The 16,275-nt window shown below is 33.0% G+C and overlaps 2 protein-coding genes across 2 annotated transcripts; one reads left to right on the forward strand and one right to left on the reverse strand.

The window, feature by feature from the left end:
• The first annotated feature begins 823 nt into the window (after window positions 1–823).
• On the forward strand, window positions 824–6,611 carry LOC105776275 (ATPase 10, plasma membrane-type). Its single transcript, XM_052621648.1, has 21 exons — window positions 824–984; window positions 1,177–1,253; window positions 1,372–1,491; window positions 1,689–1,787; window positions 1,870–2,007; window positions 2,092–2,230; window positions 2,308–2,690; window positions 2,820–2,939; window positions 3,038–3,157; window positions 3,257–3,379; window positions 3,631–3,735; window positions 3,909–4,053; window positions 4,223–4,384; window positions 4,533–4,771; window positions 4,860–4,892; window positions 4,986–5,067; window positions 5,161–5,321; window positions 5,412–5,585; window positions 5,673–5,855; window positions 5,940–6,109; window positions 6,186–6,611. The coding sequence occupies exons 2-21, from the start codon at window positions 1,188–1,190 to the stop codon at window positions 6,280–6,282; spliced, it is 2,859 nt and encodes a 952-aa protein (XP_052477608.1). The 5' UTR covers window positions 824–984; window positions 1,177–1,187; the 3' UTR covers window positions 6,283–6,611.
• Window positions 6,612–6,638: 27 nt separating this feature from the next.
• LOC105776277 (triacylglycerol lipase OBL1) lies at window positions 6,639–9,310 on the reverse strand. Its single transcript, XM_012598845.2, has 5 exons — window positions 8,809–9,310; window positions 8,296–8,540; window positions 8,120–8,153; window positions 7,267–7,991; window positions 6,639–7,171 (listed from the first exon to the last, which is right to left on the reverse strand). The coding sequence occupies exons 1-5, from the start codon at window positions 9,137–9,139 to the stop codon at window positions 6,938–6,940; spliced, it is 1,569 nt and encodes a 522-aa protein (XP_012454299.1). The 5' UTR covers window positions 9,140–9,310; the 3' UTR covers window positions 6,639–6,937.
• Window positions 9,311–16,275: the final 6,965 nt, after the last annotated feature.

A 16,275-nucleotide genomic window follows, 5' to 3' on the forward strand; every position in this document is an offset into this window, starting at 1 on the left:
AAAGTGTAAATATGGACCTGCCCACATCTACTTTTTTGGTTCCAACCTAATTTATGTAGTTTTATTTTTTTTTTCTTTTTCCAAATTTTTTATACGTCGTAATGTTATTTTAAAGTTTGTCATAAATTTACAACTTAAAAAAAAAAGTATATCATAATAAAAACAGAAATCTAACATCTTATCTCAGTTTCAAAACACTGTGAATCAATGGCGGGGCTAAGAGGCGTTGGTAGAGTCTCCGAAAATAATAAAATTAGTAGTGATAAAGTTTTTCATTTAAGCTCTTTATAATTTATAAAATTTTAAATTAGTAGCGATAAAATTACATTTTAGCCTCCAAAACTAATAAAAATTTAATATAATCTTTTAAATATTATAAATGTATAGACTATTAAAACAGTAAAAATATATAATTTAATTCCAGCCTCCAACTAAAATTATCGGGCTCCGCCACTAATCTCAATGTCAAGCATTATTATTATACAAAATAAATAAGTCTTTAAAAAAATTATTAACGTGGAAGATAGGGAAATAAAAATGTCAAAATGTAGCATTACAACACGCAAAATAAGCACTTGCCAACACATCACCTACCCCTCCTCTACTATTAATTAATACAATATGGTATGTGAAATATGCAACCGCCACACATATGATTAACATGCAAGCACGTTAAAGCCTAAAAATTTTGGGTTCGGGTCATAGTGACTGTTAGGTCTAGAACAGCAAGGTTTGAAAGGTAGTTGATAGCCCAAAAATGGTGACGGTGGCGCCAAGGTTTAGGGCCAGGTGATATACCAGCCAGGTCCCAACAACCGGTCAACGGAAAACAAAACATTGGTTATTATTGTCCCTTTATTATCTCTCACTTCACTTGTTTGCCTTAGCTTTCTTCATACTATACAAACTCTGCTAGCTCCACTAAAACAGAGGAGAGGAAGCTTCACTTTGCAGGCTTTACTGCTCTTCACTTTTCCATAAAAAGTAAGCTGTTAAACTGGTTCCAGTGCTGTTTGGTTTTAGCATACTGTGCTTTTTTCCCCTTCAGTTAGAACTAATCAAATGGTTGTCCTACTGTTCTGTTCTATATGATATGCTGTCCGGTCATACTTAGCAGTTATAGAACCTAATCAATGCAGTGTGACATTATTCATGATGTGTATGTTGTTTAAACAGCTGGAATCATCATGAGCGAGGAGCTCGACAAACCGTTGCTGGATCCCGAGAATTTCAACCGGGAGGGGATCGATTTGGTGAGTTTAATGTTCTTTTACTACTAGAGTAGATAATGCAGATTTCCAGTATTTCTGGAATTCAGAATTTACATGATACTAAATCAGATATATATATTATGTACTCTGTTTTCGAAAGGAACGCTTACCGCTAGAGGAAGTTTTCGAGCAACTGAGAACATCCCGTGCAGGACTTACATCTGAAGATGCTGAAGTTCGAGTCCATATTTTTGGTCAGAATAAGCTTGAGGAGAAGCCCGTAAGCACCCGTAATTTCGGATATATATATATATATATAGTTTCAAATTTTCAGTTAAATCATCATTATTTATCTGTAGTTCTAGTTATAAAATTGCAATAGAGTAAGACCTTGCAGCCTATTAGCTAAGCTAGCTGTAGTTTATCTGGTTTGGTTTGAAGCACTGTGACAATGCTAGCTTTTTTATCATAATCCAGGAAAACAAATTTTTGAAGTTTCTAAGCTTTATGTGGAACCCATTATCATGGGTTATGGAAGCTGCAGCAGTGATGGCCATTGTCCTTGCCAATGGTGGAGTAAGTTATATATCTTTCCCCATATACTTTTCAAAGCTTGAATGGTCACCCTGATAGCTTTCTGCGGTTTGTTTTGTTTCAGGGTGAGGGTCCTGACTGGCAGGACTTTGTAGGGATTATATGCCTTCTGATTATCAATTCAACAATCAGTTTCATTGAGGAAAACAATGCTGGAAACGCTGCAGCCGCACTCATGGCTCGTCTGGCTCCTAAAACAAAGGTCTGCAACTCTCTTCAAGTTTCTTTAATGCCTTTGCAAATACAATAATGTCTAAATTTTCATAATCATTTTTCTTTTATGCAGGTTCTCAGAGATGGTCAGTGGCAAGAGAGAGATGCTGCTATTTTAGTACCAGGAGATATAATTAGCATAAAACTTGGAGATATCATCCCTGCAGATGCTCGCCTTCTTGAAGGCGATCCACTTAAAATTGATCAGGCAAGTGCTCTACTTGATAGTGATAAAAGTCAATTAAATAACTGAAGATATATCATGTAAAAATTCTTGTGTTGCAGTCAGCTCTTACGGGTGAATCCCTTCCGGTCACCAAGAGAACAGGAGATGAAGTGTTTTCTGGTTCAACATGTAAGCATGGTGAGATTGAGGCTGTGGTTATAGCTACTGGAGTTCACTCTTTCTTCGGAAAAGCGGCACACTTAGTCGACTCCACTGAAGTTGTTGGACACTTTCAGCAGGTCCTTACTTCCATCGGGAATTTCTGCATCTGCTCCATTGCTGTGGGGATGGTTCTCGAAATCATCGTCATGTTCCCAATACAGCTCCGTTCATACAGAGATGGAATTAACAACCTTTTAGTTCTCTTGATTGGAGGAATTCCTATAGCTATGCCAACTGTATTATCTGTTACTCTCGCAATCGGTTCTCATCGACTGTCTCAACAGGTACAACTCTTATTCAATGCACATCATTTTCCAGTAAAAATAAGCTAAAACATCCAAAACAGCACAATGACAAACTGAAATACTTATTCTACGTTATTTACAAATCTATTGTTTGGTTTGTTTTTTGAGGGTGCCATTACTAAAAGGATGACTGCAATTGAAGAAATGGCTGGAATGGATGTTCTATGCAGTGACAAAACTGGAACTCTGACCTTGAATCGTCTAACCGTTGATCGGAACCTTGTTGAGGTACAATAGCTGGACTTCAAAAATTTGAAACTCCTAGTTCTTGCAGTGACTCAATTTTCAGATAAAGGTTAAATAGCCATGTTCACCTTTTTCTTAAGGTTTTTAGCAAAAATATGGACAAAGACTTGGTTGTTCTGCTAGCAGCAAGAGCCTCCAGACTCGAAAATCAGGATGCTATTGATGCAGCCATCATTAACATGCTTGCAGACCCGAAGGAGGTAATACAACAACAAAAATGTTCAATTTCAAGGTTCTCTTTTTCATTTGATTCTTTTAGATGTTCATGTCAAATAATGAAAGAAACATTGCATATTCAGGCTCGTGCAAACATCAAAGAGGTTCACTTTCTTCCATTCAACCCAGTCGACAAACGTACCGCAATTACATACATTGACTCTGATGGTAATTGGTACCGTGCTAGCAAAGGAGCTCCCGAACAGGTATCCATCTCCTTGAAGAGAACAGACCCAACATTCCATGATGAATTGGTTTCTAAAATTTGCTTAATCATAATCACTTTGAAATACTATGTAACAAAATTATCCTTGTTTCTTATATCTAACATATGAATGCTGATCAATCGTGCAAATGCTTGGCCCTTATTTGCTACATTAACCACTTTGAGTTGTCTTTATAGTTATCTGGTGCAACTAATCTCTCTTCTTATTCTTCTTCATCTTCTGTATATCAGATACTAAACCTTTGCTTAGAGAAAGATGAGATTGCTGGAAGAGTGCATGCTATAATCGACAAATTTGCTGAGAGGGGCTTGCGGTCTCTTGGAGTTGCTTTTCAGGTATGTTATCTTTCGGGATGTGTTGTGGTTAAGAAGATAAGTTGGTTGCAGAAACTACATGTCATCAATGATATGACTACGGAAATGGAAAAATATGATGATGATTTGAGTTTCCACTGATCATTCGAGTTCCTTTCTAACATGTTCATGAACTTGCATGATCATCTTCTCAGGAAGTTCCAGAAAGAACCAAGGAGAGCCCTGGAGGTCCCTGGACATTTTGTGGGCTGTTGCCTTTATTTGATCCTCCAAGACATGATAGTGCCGAGACCATCCGTAGGGCCTTAAACCTTGGAGTTGATGTAAAGATGATTACAGGTAAATATGAAGTACTCGCTAGGTTGAAATAATCAAATATCTAGGATCTCTTTACACTAGCCACTTGATTAATTAGGCGAAGGCTGAACTCATGGACTAACTCAATATGCTTCCCAGAAGCAGCATTGTTGCAGAAAAATACTGATATGTACTATACATAATAATATAGGTGACCAGTTGGCCATCGCGAAGGAGACAGGAAGAAGACTTGGTATGGGGACAAACATGTATCCTTCTTCATCATTGTTGGGTCGTGAAAAGGATGAGAGTGAAGCTCTTCCAGCGGATGAACTCATTGAGAAGGCAGATGGCTTTGCTGGCGTATTCCCTGGTATGGATCTTTTAAGAAACAGATTCATAAATAGATAGATTAGTAGCGTAAGAATGGATGAATTCGTTTTGACATGTATGTGTTCCATCTTTCCTAATTTTTGTGATTTCATTCTCTGGCTCGGCCTACACTTTTATACATCTTTAAGAACACAAGTATGAAATCGTAAAGATTTTACAAGAAAAGAAGCATGTTGTGGGAATGACCGGAGATGGGGTGAACGATGCACCTGCTTTGAAGAAAGCAGACATTGGAATAGCAGTGGCAGATGCTACAGATGCTGCAAGGAGTGCTGCAGATATAGTCTTGACTGAGCCTGGCTTAAGTGTGATAATCAGTGCTGTGTTGACAAGCAGAGCTATATTCCAAAGGATGAAAAACTATACGGTAAAGCATCGATATTTATTCCTGAAAAAGAACAGTAGCCAGTAGTTGCTAATTGATGTAACACTAACTAGCCTGCTCAAATTTGCAGATATATGCTGTTTCCATAACCATTCGTATTGTTGTAAGTTAAAATTCTCACATTTCCTACACTTTTCATCACTTTCATGGACTTCTACTGATCTGTTTTTTTCCATAAATAACCATACTATTGCAGCTTGGTTTTGTGCTTCTAGCTCTGATATGGGAATATGATTTCCCACCTTTCATGGTTTTGATAATTGCAATCCTTAATGATGGTAAGTTTTTCGATCTATGACAACCATTCCTTAGGATGTCTAGTCAAGAAAGTCATATTAGTGCCGAAAAGTTTACCTTGGATTCTTAATCAGGAACTATCATGACCATTTCCAAAGACCGAGTCAAGCCATCTCCGACCCCAGACAGTTGGAAGCTTAATGAGATATTTGCAACCGGCGTTGTCATTGGAACCTATCTTGCTTTGGTTACTGTCCTGTTTTACTGGATTGTAATTGATACTGATTTCTTTGAGGTACTTCCATAATACTTGTAACCTCTTTCTCTCCCCAACAGCTTATTTGGGGAAAATAATTATGTTCCCTAAATATTATTTTTTCTGCAGACTCACTTCAACGTAAGGTCTATATCCGACAACACCGAGCAAATTTCCTCTGCAGTATATTTGCAAGTCAGCATCATTAGTCAGGCTCTCATCTTTGTTACTCGGAGTCGAAGTTGGTCATTCGTTGAAAGGCCTGGTGTTCTCTTGATGTGTGCATTCGTGGTTGCTCAACTGGTGAGGTTCTCAGATAAAAAACTCTGTTTAAGAATAAGAATCAATGGCAAATCAGGCTAAGTTTTATATCCCTTTCTCAATCTACAGGTGGCTACCTTAATTGCAGTATATGCACATATGAGCTTTGCTGATATCAGTGGCATTGGATGGGGATGGGCTGGTGTTATATGGTTATACAGTTTAGTTTTCTATGTTCCCCTAGATATCATCAAGTTCACAGTTCGATACGCATTGAGTGGAGAAGCCTGGAACCTCCTATTCGACAGAAAGGTCAGTGTACTCTTCCTAGTTTCATACTTAATAGGGTTTAAACCTTTCCTTGAAGAGGCTTTTCATGGCATCCCTGTGCAACAGACTGCGTTTACTTCGAAGAAAGACTACGGGAAAGATGACCGGGCAGCCCAATGGATTCTTTCTCAGAGGAGCCTACAGGGCTTGATGGCTGCAGACTTGGATTTCAATGGAAGAAGATCGAGAACTTCTTTGATAGCCGATCAGGCTAGGCGGCGTGCTGAAATAGCCAGGTAATTAGTTATCAGCTAACAACTTAGCAATGATCATTTATGAAATGAGCTTTGCTGAAACGATCCTTTAATGCAGACTTGGGGAGCTACACACTTTAAGAGGTCATGTAGAATCAGTTATGAGGCTAAAGAATTTGGACCTAAACGCGATCAAATCAGCTCACACAGTCTAAACAACAAACGTGAATATCATATTTGTCGGTATTCTGGTGTGAAGATAAATCCGGCAGCGGTTGCTCACATAAACCCTGGAAAGATATCCATCATTTGTTGTCCAAGAGTAACTAAAAGTGGAATCAAAGGTCAGCAATGCATATATCCAACAGGTCTTCTTTAAGTGAACAACTCCTGCCATATCTCATAGTATGTATTGCTAGTTTTTTTTCTACACAGAAGAGGACTGTCTGTCTTGAGATTTCAATATTCTTCTTTTCATTTGCATAAATTTTTGTAATAATTGGTCAAATCCCAACATAATAAACTACTTGGCACAGTTGATTCTTTTCTTTCTTTGACAAGTTTTCTTGAATTCTTCATGATCCATAAACTACTGCTTCCATTATTGAGAATTCGAGTTGTGGCTTAAACCTTTTTACATCAACAAAGAACATCGAAAACTTTTCTGCAACAAATTCACTGTTGACAAGGATAGTACTGATAGGAACTGACGAGTAGAATGCTAGTAGTAATACATGGGGAGAAAAGCTTACAGACTGAATTGCAAACAAGAGAAAATTTCAAGGCAAACACAATGGCGGGACCAGCTGCAGGCATATCACTAAAATCATTGGCAAGAAAAGATTCTTAGTGGGAGGACATATGAATAACTCACGACTTTCCGAGTCTCACAGAGTTGACATAATTTACCGAGCAATGTGCTGCTATACCAGGCATTGACAATCCAAGTACCCTAAGAAATATGGAGAACCATCCTTCTTTGTACTCGGGCCCATGAGTGTATCCCATTGTCAAGCTTCTTATCAACTCCCAAATCGCAATGAGATGTTCTGGGATCATGTGTGTTATCCCAAAGTAATTCTTATTTGGCTCCTCATCCATTTTCTTTAAAAATGAGAACGAATAAAAGAAGAAAATCAACTCAATATGATGAAGAACATGAAGAATTGTCTAGGTTTAATGCTAAATTCATTTTTTACCTGCTCGATAAAACAACTGTTGTAATAAAGGCAAACACCGAAATGCTTATACAAAAAGGTTTTATCATCATAAGGCAACCTCGGCACCAGGTCATTGCAGTAAACCACTCTGAAGTACTTGGGGACTGGGTGATTTAAATGAGCTTCCATGAACCTCCCAAGCTGCTTGTTCCCAACCCTTGGCTGTCCAAATGTGTATACCCCCAGCAACTTTTGAAGAAGATTTGTCTCATCATGTAGCATGAGCACTATAGGAAACAAAATCGCTAGAGCCCCCCCTAAGCTATGGCCAGTGACAATATATTTTGCATTCTTGTGCTCTTCAAACAAGGTCTTGAGCTTTTCTCTCACCACATAGTATGCAGACATTTCCACCATTTCTGGGGGGATGCCCTTTTTATCAATACCAGCAGATCGTTCGGAGTGGGGACCCTCATTTGAGGACTCTACTTCTGCAGCTTCTGGATAGCAGTGCTTTGTGCTCCTCTTCTGAAGATGATAATGAAAAGAAGCCGTATCTTCTCTATTGCCCACACCTAATGCCTCTAGAAATCCCATATGAAGCTTTCCTAAATTCGGAATTTCATACCAAGAGTAGTCAAAATCAGTACTCCAATCATCAGCATCAAAAGGCTCCGTGCCACGAAAACTGATCAATATTAGAGTTGCATCCTTCGGCTTGTCACATAACAGAAAAACTTGAGTTGATTTCTTCTTTTGGTAATCTATGAAATGATTGCCAATCACAAAGGGAATTAATGCACCATTGAACAAAAATGGACCTTAAAACAAACAAGTACCACCTTGAAGTAAAATCAGGTCACACAAGTTACATTCAGAATGTGTCTCTTACCATCCCAGCAATCGTAGAAGTCCACGAAGTGCATCTGCATACGTTGCAGGCATGCCGATTTCAAAATCATTAGTTGCTTTCCAAAGTTGGTAGAACTCATAATTGAATCAACAATCACCAGAACAACATAAACGAAATCAAGCGAGGTCAGAGAAGAGCAATAGAGGAGCTTATACCTTCCAATGATGAACCACAACATTCCTAACAACTTCAGCATTTTCATATGCTAGCTTGGATGCCATCATACACAGGTCCATTGTAGCTCGGTCATCCAATTCAACATTTTTTATTTCCTCCCCCGGAGTAGAATTATGCAAATCTCCCACCAAGTTTTTGGCCTGGTAAAGGTCCATTCTCTCATCTAAGTGTCCAATAGTACTAATAAACGTCTCAGTGCCTCTCTTTGGTATAACTATGTCTCCTGCATCTCACGGTCATCTTAGTAGCCATAAATGTCACAAAGGCAAGAATCTACTGTAATTTGATATTGCATCACTATTCTCAACCAACATGTTATTCAAAATGATGGGGTTTTCTTGTTTCAAACAAAAATGCAGCAGTGGACCTTAGTTACCAAAAGAAACATGTTATTTTTTACATGCACCAATCTACTTACAAAATATGAACACAATTACTGACACTGCACGTGTGTCTCATTCTGAAAGAGAAAGGGATAGGGGATTAATTACCACGGAGAAGATTGTAAAATAAGCCAAAAAGCGAGCCGTTCTGAGAAAGAAGATTGAGAAAGAAGTCAACCCCATAGCCAGTTAACTCCATGGGTTTGCCGAGAAAATGAATGATCCTGCGTGCTACGATAGACATCAAAATGATCCAACGGTGGTCAGCCGCTTCGCCACCCACCACACCCTGGTCTGAGCTTTCCAGGAACTTCGACCCACACTCTATATCACCCCGCAATGAGTACTTCAAGACGTCCCAAATCTCACCCTTGTCTGGTCTCACAATCAGGTAGCTAAAATCATCACCCTGGATTCCAGTGCTACTTGCCATTACCATCAACTTGGTTTTTCTCGAGGTGTCTCGTTTCAGTTTTCAAGAGACTTCTGCTTAGGACTAATCTGACTTTTTCTCTTCTTTTTAAAAAAGAAAAAAAAGAAAAAGAAACACCAGTTAACATTTACAATGTATTAATTGAGGGCAGCTGTCTTTACAATGGGCTAAGTTTTTGGTCAGGATCATGCAAATGGAGAACTCCAAATTCATATATGGACAAGAAATATCATCGCTTTACAAGAGGTAAAAGTTCCATATCAGTCCCTGAACTGTAACTTGGATTGCATTTTGATCTTCTAATGAAAAAATAGCAAATTAACTTTTATAAGTTAAATGAACAGTCAAAAAGTGCCTTTTAATACTTATTTTGGCCTTATATATGACATACTAACAAACTTTATTTAATTTCTCCTTTACTCTTTTTTAAGTAAATTTACCATTAGTTTTTATTGCATATCTTATATATCACATTAGGAAATAATTTCAATTTTATAAATAAAATAAATTTCCATTAAAAAATTAATAAAATTATGAAAATTCTCTTCAATAATAAAATAAAATAAACTTATAAAAGTTTTTGAAATTTTCAATAAAAAATTTCTAATACATTTTAGAAATGCAAAATATTTTTCAAATTTTAAAATTAAAATTTTCTAAAATTATGAAATAAATAAATTTAAAATTCATCTTGTGGATTAAGGGATAAATATAAATGCATATACTTAATTTTGATACAATGTATAATTTTACACATGAATTTTGATTTTGTGTAATTATACGTGTGAAACTATAATTGTGGTTCAAATATATACATAAAATATTAATTTTATTCAATTGTACATGTTTAATTGCATACAATTAAAGAAATAAATACGTAAATGTATTTTTATATTGGATGAGGATAATTATTTGTGTATGAATATGTAAACGTAAAATGTTACTATATCGTTAATGGTGTTGGTGGTTTGTGAAAATTGAATCAAATCAAAATTTCATACATAAAATTGCATACAATCAAACTCCATGTATAACATCACGTATTAAATGAAAATTCATATATAATTTTGAGATTTATCTTTAGGAATTTATATAGTTGAGGTGTTCAGTCCTTGATTTCAATTTTTTTATTGTCATGGGCTAGAATTTTTATTAGGTAGTATTTGGAAAGTTATCTAGTGATTGAATTTAGGCGTAATTGTCTGTAATTACACAATGATGACATATTTAGGTAGTCATCGTAATTGGTGGGTCTCATCGAATTGGGTGTAATTGAAGCACCTAATTGCACATTTCAATTCTTAAGGGGAGAGTGATAATTTGGAATAATTACACAAATAATTAATCCCAAGTCAATTTTAAAGTTTTATTTTTATATGAGTTATAAAAATTATATTATAAGCATGAACGTATATGAGTTTTTAAGATGGTTATAACAAAAATTTATATTATAAAACCATTTGTGTACTTTTTATAAAAAATTATATTATTTAAGTCTTTAAAAAATTCTAAAATTATAGTCAAAAATATTGTTATAAAAACAATTTACATGTTATAAAAATGTTATAATATATTTATTTATAAAATTTATGATCAAAAAGTATTGACATAACTTATTTATGTGTTCATGCTATATATTATAAAAATAAGTAAAAAATATTATATTTTTATCATAACTTATTTATAAAAAATAACTTTCTAAAATTATCGTAAAAATTATATTATTTATAAAAAGTGTTATGAGAGTTATGGGACAATTTATAAATGTTAGATATTATAAAATCAGATTATTTTTACTTAATTTACGTGTTATAAAAAATGATATAATCTATCATAAGCCTTTTTCCAAATTAAGTTTATATAAGTTATTAAAACTACAGACTATTTGGATTGTGGGCCCAAATATTATAAGGTCGATACTAATTATGCAAATTACAAAAAAAATTCTTACATCAAATTGTGGGGTATGACATTATTTGAGAGAATGATGCCAGATAGAAGCATGGTATATAGTTTGTAAGCTCTTTAATTTGGGACAAACAAGGCTTCCAAATGTGGTTGAAAAGACATTTGTTGTTCTATAAAAATATTTATCATATTAACAACATCACTTTAGTATAACATAAAAAAATAGGGTTGGATTGTACTAGTATATTGCATATTTGATAATTTCAATAATAGGTAGAATTGAGATGGTCCATACTTCGAAAAACACATGGAAGAAGATGATCTTGATAATCTTAATGATGCATATTCAAATTTAGATGATGATGGTGATGAACTCGGTCAAAAACCGATAGATGATGATAATGAACATATGTTAAATATTAAAGAGGGAGTAGAACAATGAGACAAAATTGCGTATGATATTTTTCAGTTATTTTTGTCAATAATCGTATTATTAACTACTTTTATAGACTAACATAAAACATATGATGATTTGATTTTATTTTTTTACTTGTTTATAAATTATGTATGTGTAATTATAATTTGTACTATCAAACATGAAAATGAAACTATACTAAATATATTTAAAAATTCATAATTCTTTATTTTTTTTTAAAAATATTATTCTAATAATTACACTGTCATTAGCGCGTATTTTCTAAAATTGGAGCATGGTTTTATGAAGAGTCATTATACATTTAAAGTGGGACATTGGTGCGCTGCAATACTCAACATTTCTGTTTCTCTAACTTGTTTTGTGTTGATGAACAAGTTTAGATGCTCAGTTATATTTCCACTTTTATCTATCAAATATGCCGTAACTCCCATCTAATTTTAGTTGTTATTTCTCAAATCATGTATTCGGATTTCTGAAATTATCATTTTTATTTATAATTTTTTGAACTTTTCAACTATTTTTAATTTTTAAAATATTTAGTACTAAAATAAACTTTTGATCATACAATTTTAACCGATGAACTATTTCGTACCTTGAGCTAAGGTAAAAGGATTATTTTGCCCATTTTTTTAGTAATAGAACCGAGCTGCAATTCGGGCTATACTATTACGGGGATTGCTATCATATTTTTTTCCTTTTATTGTATTATCAATGTGATTATCCAACATCGGTTTGTTTTTTTTTTATAAAATTTATAATTAAAGAGTCTAAATCTCCTTTAAATGTCCGATTGCCTCCGGTGAGAGACGTTTATTATGGGTTTCGGTGCAATAGCACCACAGTCAGCCGTTTGGGTGACATTAAATTTGGCCGATGAATGCGTTGGAAGTCAAGTTTTGGATCGGAGCATGGAGCACTAGTAAAGATGAAGCAACTACAATGGGAAATAGTTTTACCACTTTATCTCTTATATGGAGGCAGGGGCAAAGCTAGGAAAAATATTTAGGGGAGTCAGAAATTAAATATTTCACATTTTTATAATTTTTTAAAATATTAAATTAATTTTTTATCATTTTAAGGAGAACTAAAGTGTAATTCTAATTTAAAATTTTTAAAAATTTAAAGTGCTAAAATGACAAAAGTTTCATTTTAGGGGGGTCGGGGCCTTGCCAGCCCCATAAATCCGCCAGTGTACAGTGGTTATAAAACACATATATTACACAATAAATGTGAATTTAAAATAATAGAAAATAAATAAATTATAAATTTTATTCTTTTATACGATGATGCAATAAATATATAAATTTATTATCATAATTAATTATTATTAATATATTTAATTTTGAATATAAATATATAATTTGAGTTTAATAATATTTTAATAATTATACAAAATTTAGATGAATTAATTACAAATAAAATAATGGATATATTAACAATAAAAATAAAAATATAATTATTTTATTAATAAAATTATTATTTTAACATAAATAAATTTTAATATATTTTTGTTATTTAACATGAAATATAGTTTTCTTAATAGTCATTTTCTAATATCATAATCTCACCCTTACAACTTTAATGGAATTCAATAACATATTTTATCTCTTATTTTAATCTCACTATTATAAACTTTAATTTCATTGTTATAGTAACTATTTTTACCGCGAATAATATTTTTAACCTCACACAAAATTCCTAAATTTTTATTGAAACGTGATTGTGGATGTAAATGCGAGAAAGAGCTTCATCGTTTGTATCGGAAATGCTTAACAAAAAAACAAAACTGAAAGTTGTTTGGGTTAGAAAAAGTAGAAATAAAAATTTGTTGAGATTATGGTTTAACTTTTAATTAATGGATATAAGTTATATTAGGCTAATTCATGAGCAACATTTAGCATTTATCGACCACAATTTAAGAAAGAAAAGTGAGTTTCCTCCCTATGAATAAAATAAATAGAAACAAAATTGCGCATACTTATAGCAGTAGCACTTCTCATGTAATCACGTGGGCTGGGAATTTTTTTGTTCAATAGATGTCGCCTCATGTCACAACGATGTCCCCTTTACTACTTTATTTATGGAAATATCACCATTCTTTTCATAGTGAAAAAGTAATACGGTTTGAACTTTCATCAAATATGGTGATTGATAAAAATTTTGTAAATATTAATAACTGGATTTGTTAAATATTTTATATTTAGGATTAAATTGATAGAATGTGTAAATATTTGAGGGTTAAATTTATTATTAGACTAATAAAAAAGTTTGTTGACACCATTTTTTGGATGAAAAACGGGGTCGACTTGGGTTTTGAAAAATGAAACGAGAGTCGCCACCAATCCTTTTTTTATGAGGTGTGATTGGATCACCTCGAAAAGTGGTTGTTTTTAATAAACGGTTTGATTTTATTAAAACAACAGGTTTGGTCCACGAAATTCAGAAAAACGGGTTCGGGAGTCGGTTACGCACGAGGAATGATTAGCTCCCTCGATACGCCCAAAATTGGTACCTTAGTTGATTATTTAATGTCTTAATGTCGAAAAGCTGAAAACTTTAAAGAAATTTAAAAATACGATCTTTGTATTAAAAAGTTGAAAATTTTGGAAAAAGGGGCATATTTCATGTGAGAAAGAGAATCATATCCAGTAAGTTAGGATACAATGTCTCGAATTCTCGATACACGAATGAATGCCAAAATTTACTTATTTAAAAGATATTTTAGCTATCTCAGATTTAAAAAAGGATATCACGACCAGTAAGTTAGAACGCGATTTTTTAAATCTCGAGATTACTAAGAACTTGAGTTTGAAAAGAGTCATGCATTTAGATGTGTTGTGAAGATCGAAACCCAGTAAGTTAGGGCACGATCTTCTCGAATCTAAACACAATGCTATTTATTTAAAACAAACTTCGGTATATCGAATAAAATAAAACGCAAAATCGTAGTAAAAAATGTGAGAACAAATTACATTGTTGTTATGCATGACAAAACCATAATGAATACAAAAGTATAAAAATAATACAAGCAATAGCAACAATATAAAATAAATAAAAGTCAAATCTACAACATACGAAAATAACCAAGTATATAAACGAATAAAATTAAACATTCATTCAAAATAATAATGGAAATAAAATAAATAAATAATGAAAACAAACGAAGAAAATATATAAAACTATAAAATATAAAAGATATACATGTGTGTATATACATAAAATTATGGAAATATGAAAATGTATGTATGTACATAAAATATATAGATGATATACAAGTATGTACATATATATATACAAAAATAAAAAATATGTACGTATATATATAAATATGTATACGAAAGTTATAAAATAAAAGTATGTATATTATATAAAAATGTATGCATATATTTTAAAATATGTATAAAAATACGTATGCATTAATACATTTTAAAATTATCAAATATAAAAGGTATATATGTATGTTGTAGAAATGTATGCATGTATGTATATGCATCATAAGAATTATAAAACATAAAAGATGTTCATGTATGTATATACGAACTATGTAAATATATATGAGTATATCTGTATATATTATAAAAGTATGTGTAAGCGTATATTTAAATTATAAAATATACAAAGTATGGAAGTATGTGTAAATATTATAAAATAATAATACAAATACATATATAGGTACGTACATATATGTATAAATAAATTATGAAAATATACACATGCGTATATATACTTTAAGCTTATAAAATAAGAGTATGTAACATCCATATATATATATATATATATATATATATATATATATAAAGCTAAAATAATAAAAACTAATTAATATATTAACAATAGTAATGAATAAATAAAAGGAAAAAAACTGATAATAATAAATAGTAATAATAATAATATAAAATAATTAATTAAATAATAAAATGCTAAAAAAGGGCTAGATTGAAATAAAGACAAAAGTATCGGTAAATTCAAAATAAAAAACAAAGAGGATCAAGTAAAACGCGTCAAAAGTAAGGGACTGATTGGGAAAATTCCCGTCCCTTATGCGCATCGTTTTGTGCAGGATCGATTGAACAGGCGTCAAATTATGTGGTCAAAATTAAGTGAAAATAAAAGAGTGCATCAATGTCCACAGAATTGGAGGGACTAATTATGTAAAATGCCCATTAAAACAAAATGTGCAGCTCTCCAAGCTTTCAAACGGCACAGTTTAAAATCTTATATAAATAGAAAAATAAAACCCTAAAAGAGAAATCAGCCCCATTTCTTTCTTCCTTTTTTAAAAAACCAAGATCCCAAATCCCTCAACCCCTTTTCTCGGCCTCCTAATCGCCGCCATGGCGGTGGCGGCGCCATGTGACAGCATCCCCGATTCAGCGCATTTGAGGCATATTCAGAGCCTGAACTTTGAAAAGGGAAGTCGATAAGAAAACACGGTCTTTGGCCCCTCTCGAGTCCGAATCCGACGACGGCAATGGATCATCGCCACTGCTCAAGGGCCGATCAGTATTTCTTTCCTTTTCTTTTTTATTTGGTAACCTTTTTAAAAAGATTTTAAAAAAAAAGTAAATAGAAAGAATAACAAAAAAAAACGAAAAGAACGGTTTGCAAAAAGAAAAAAATCAACCTTTAGAATTTGGTTTCTGAGTTTCGATTCACTTGTGTGCGTTTTTTTTACAAAGAAAATCCCCCCTCCTAGATCTGTTTCAATGGCTTTTAAATAGCCATTTTACAATTTTTCTATTGTTTCTACTGCTGTTTTGTCCTTCTTTGCTTGCGTGTTTGCACGTGGAGCGTGGTG

The sequence above is a fragment of the Gossypium raimondii genome, chromosome 10, assembly GCF_025698545.1.
Source record: "Gossypium raimondii isolate GPD5lz chromosome 10, ASM2569854v1, whole genome shotgun sequence".
NCBI lineage: Eukaryota > Viridiplantae > Streptophyta > Magnoliopsida > Malvales > Malvaceae > Gossypium > Gossypium raimondii.

Excerpts from the sequence above, each read along its gene's own strand:
- LOC105776277 (XM_012598845.2), bottom strand. The coding sequence starts at position 9,139 with ATGGTAATGGCAAGTAGCACTGGAATCCAGGGTGATGATTTTAGCTAC. Across the intron at positions 8,541-8,808 it reads ATTTTACAATCTTCTCCGTG|GAGACATAGTTATACCAAAG; the intron begins GTAATTAATCCC and ends CGTGAGATGCAG. Across the intron at positions 7,992-8,119 it reads CTTCTACGATTGCTGGGATG|ATTACCAAAAGAAGAAATCA; the intron begins GTAAGAGACACA and ends ATCATTTCATAG.
- LOC105776275 (XM_052621648.1), top strand. The coding sequence starts at position 1,188 with ATGAGCGAGGAGCTCGACAAACCGTTGCTGGATCCCGAGAATTTCAAC. Across the intron at positions 4,772-4,859 it reads AAAGGATGAAAAACTATACG|ATATATGCTGTTTCCATAAC; the intron begins GTAAAGCATCGA and ends TCAAATTTGCAG. Across the intron at positions 5,322-5,411 it reads TTGATACTGATTTCTTTGAG|ACTCACTTCAACGTAAGGTC; the intron begins GTACTTCCATAA and ends TTTTTTCTGCAG.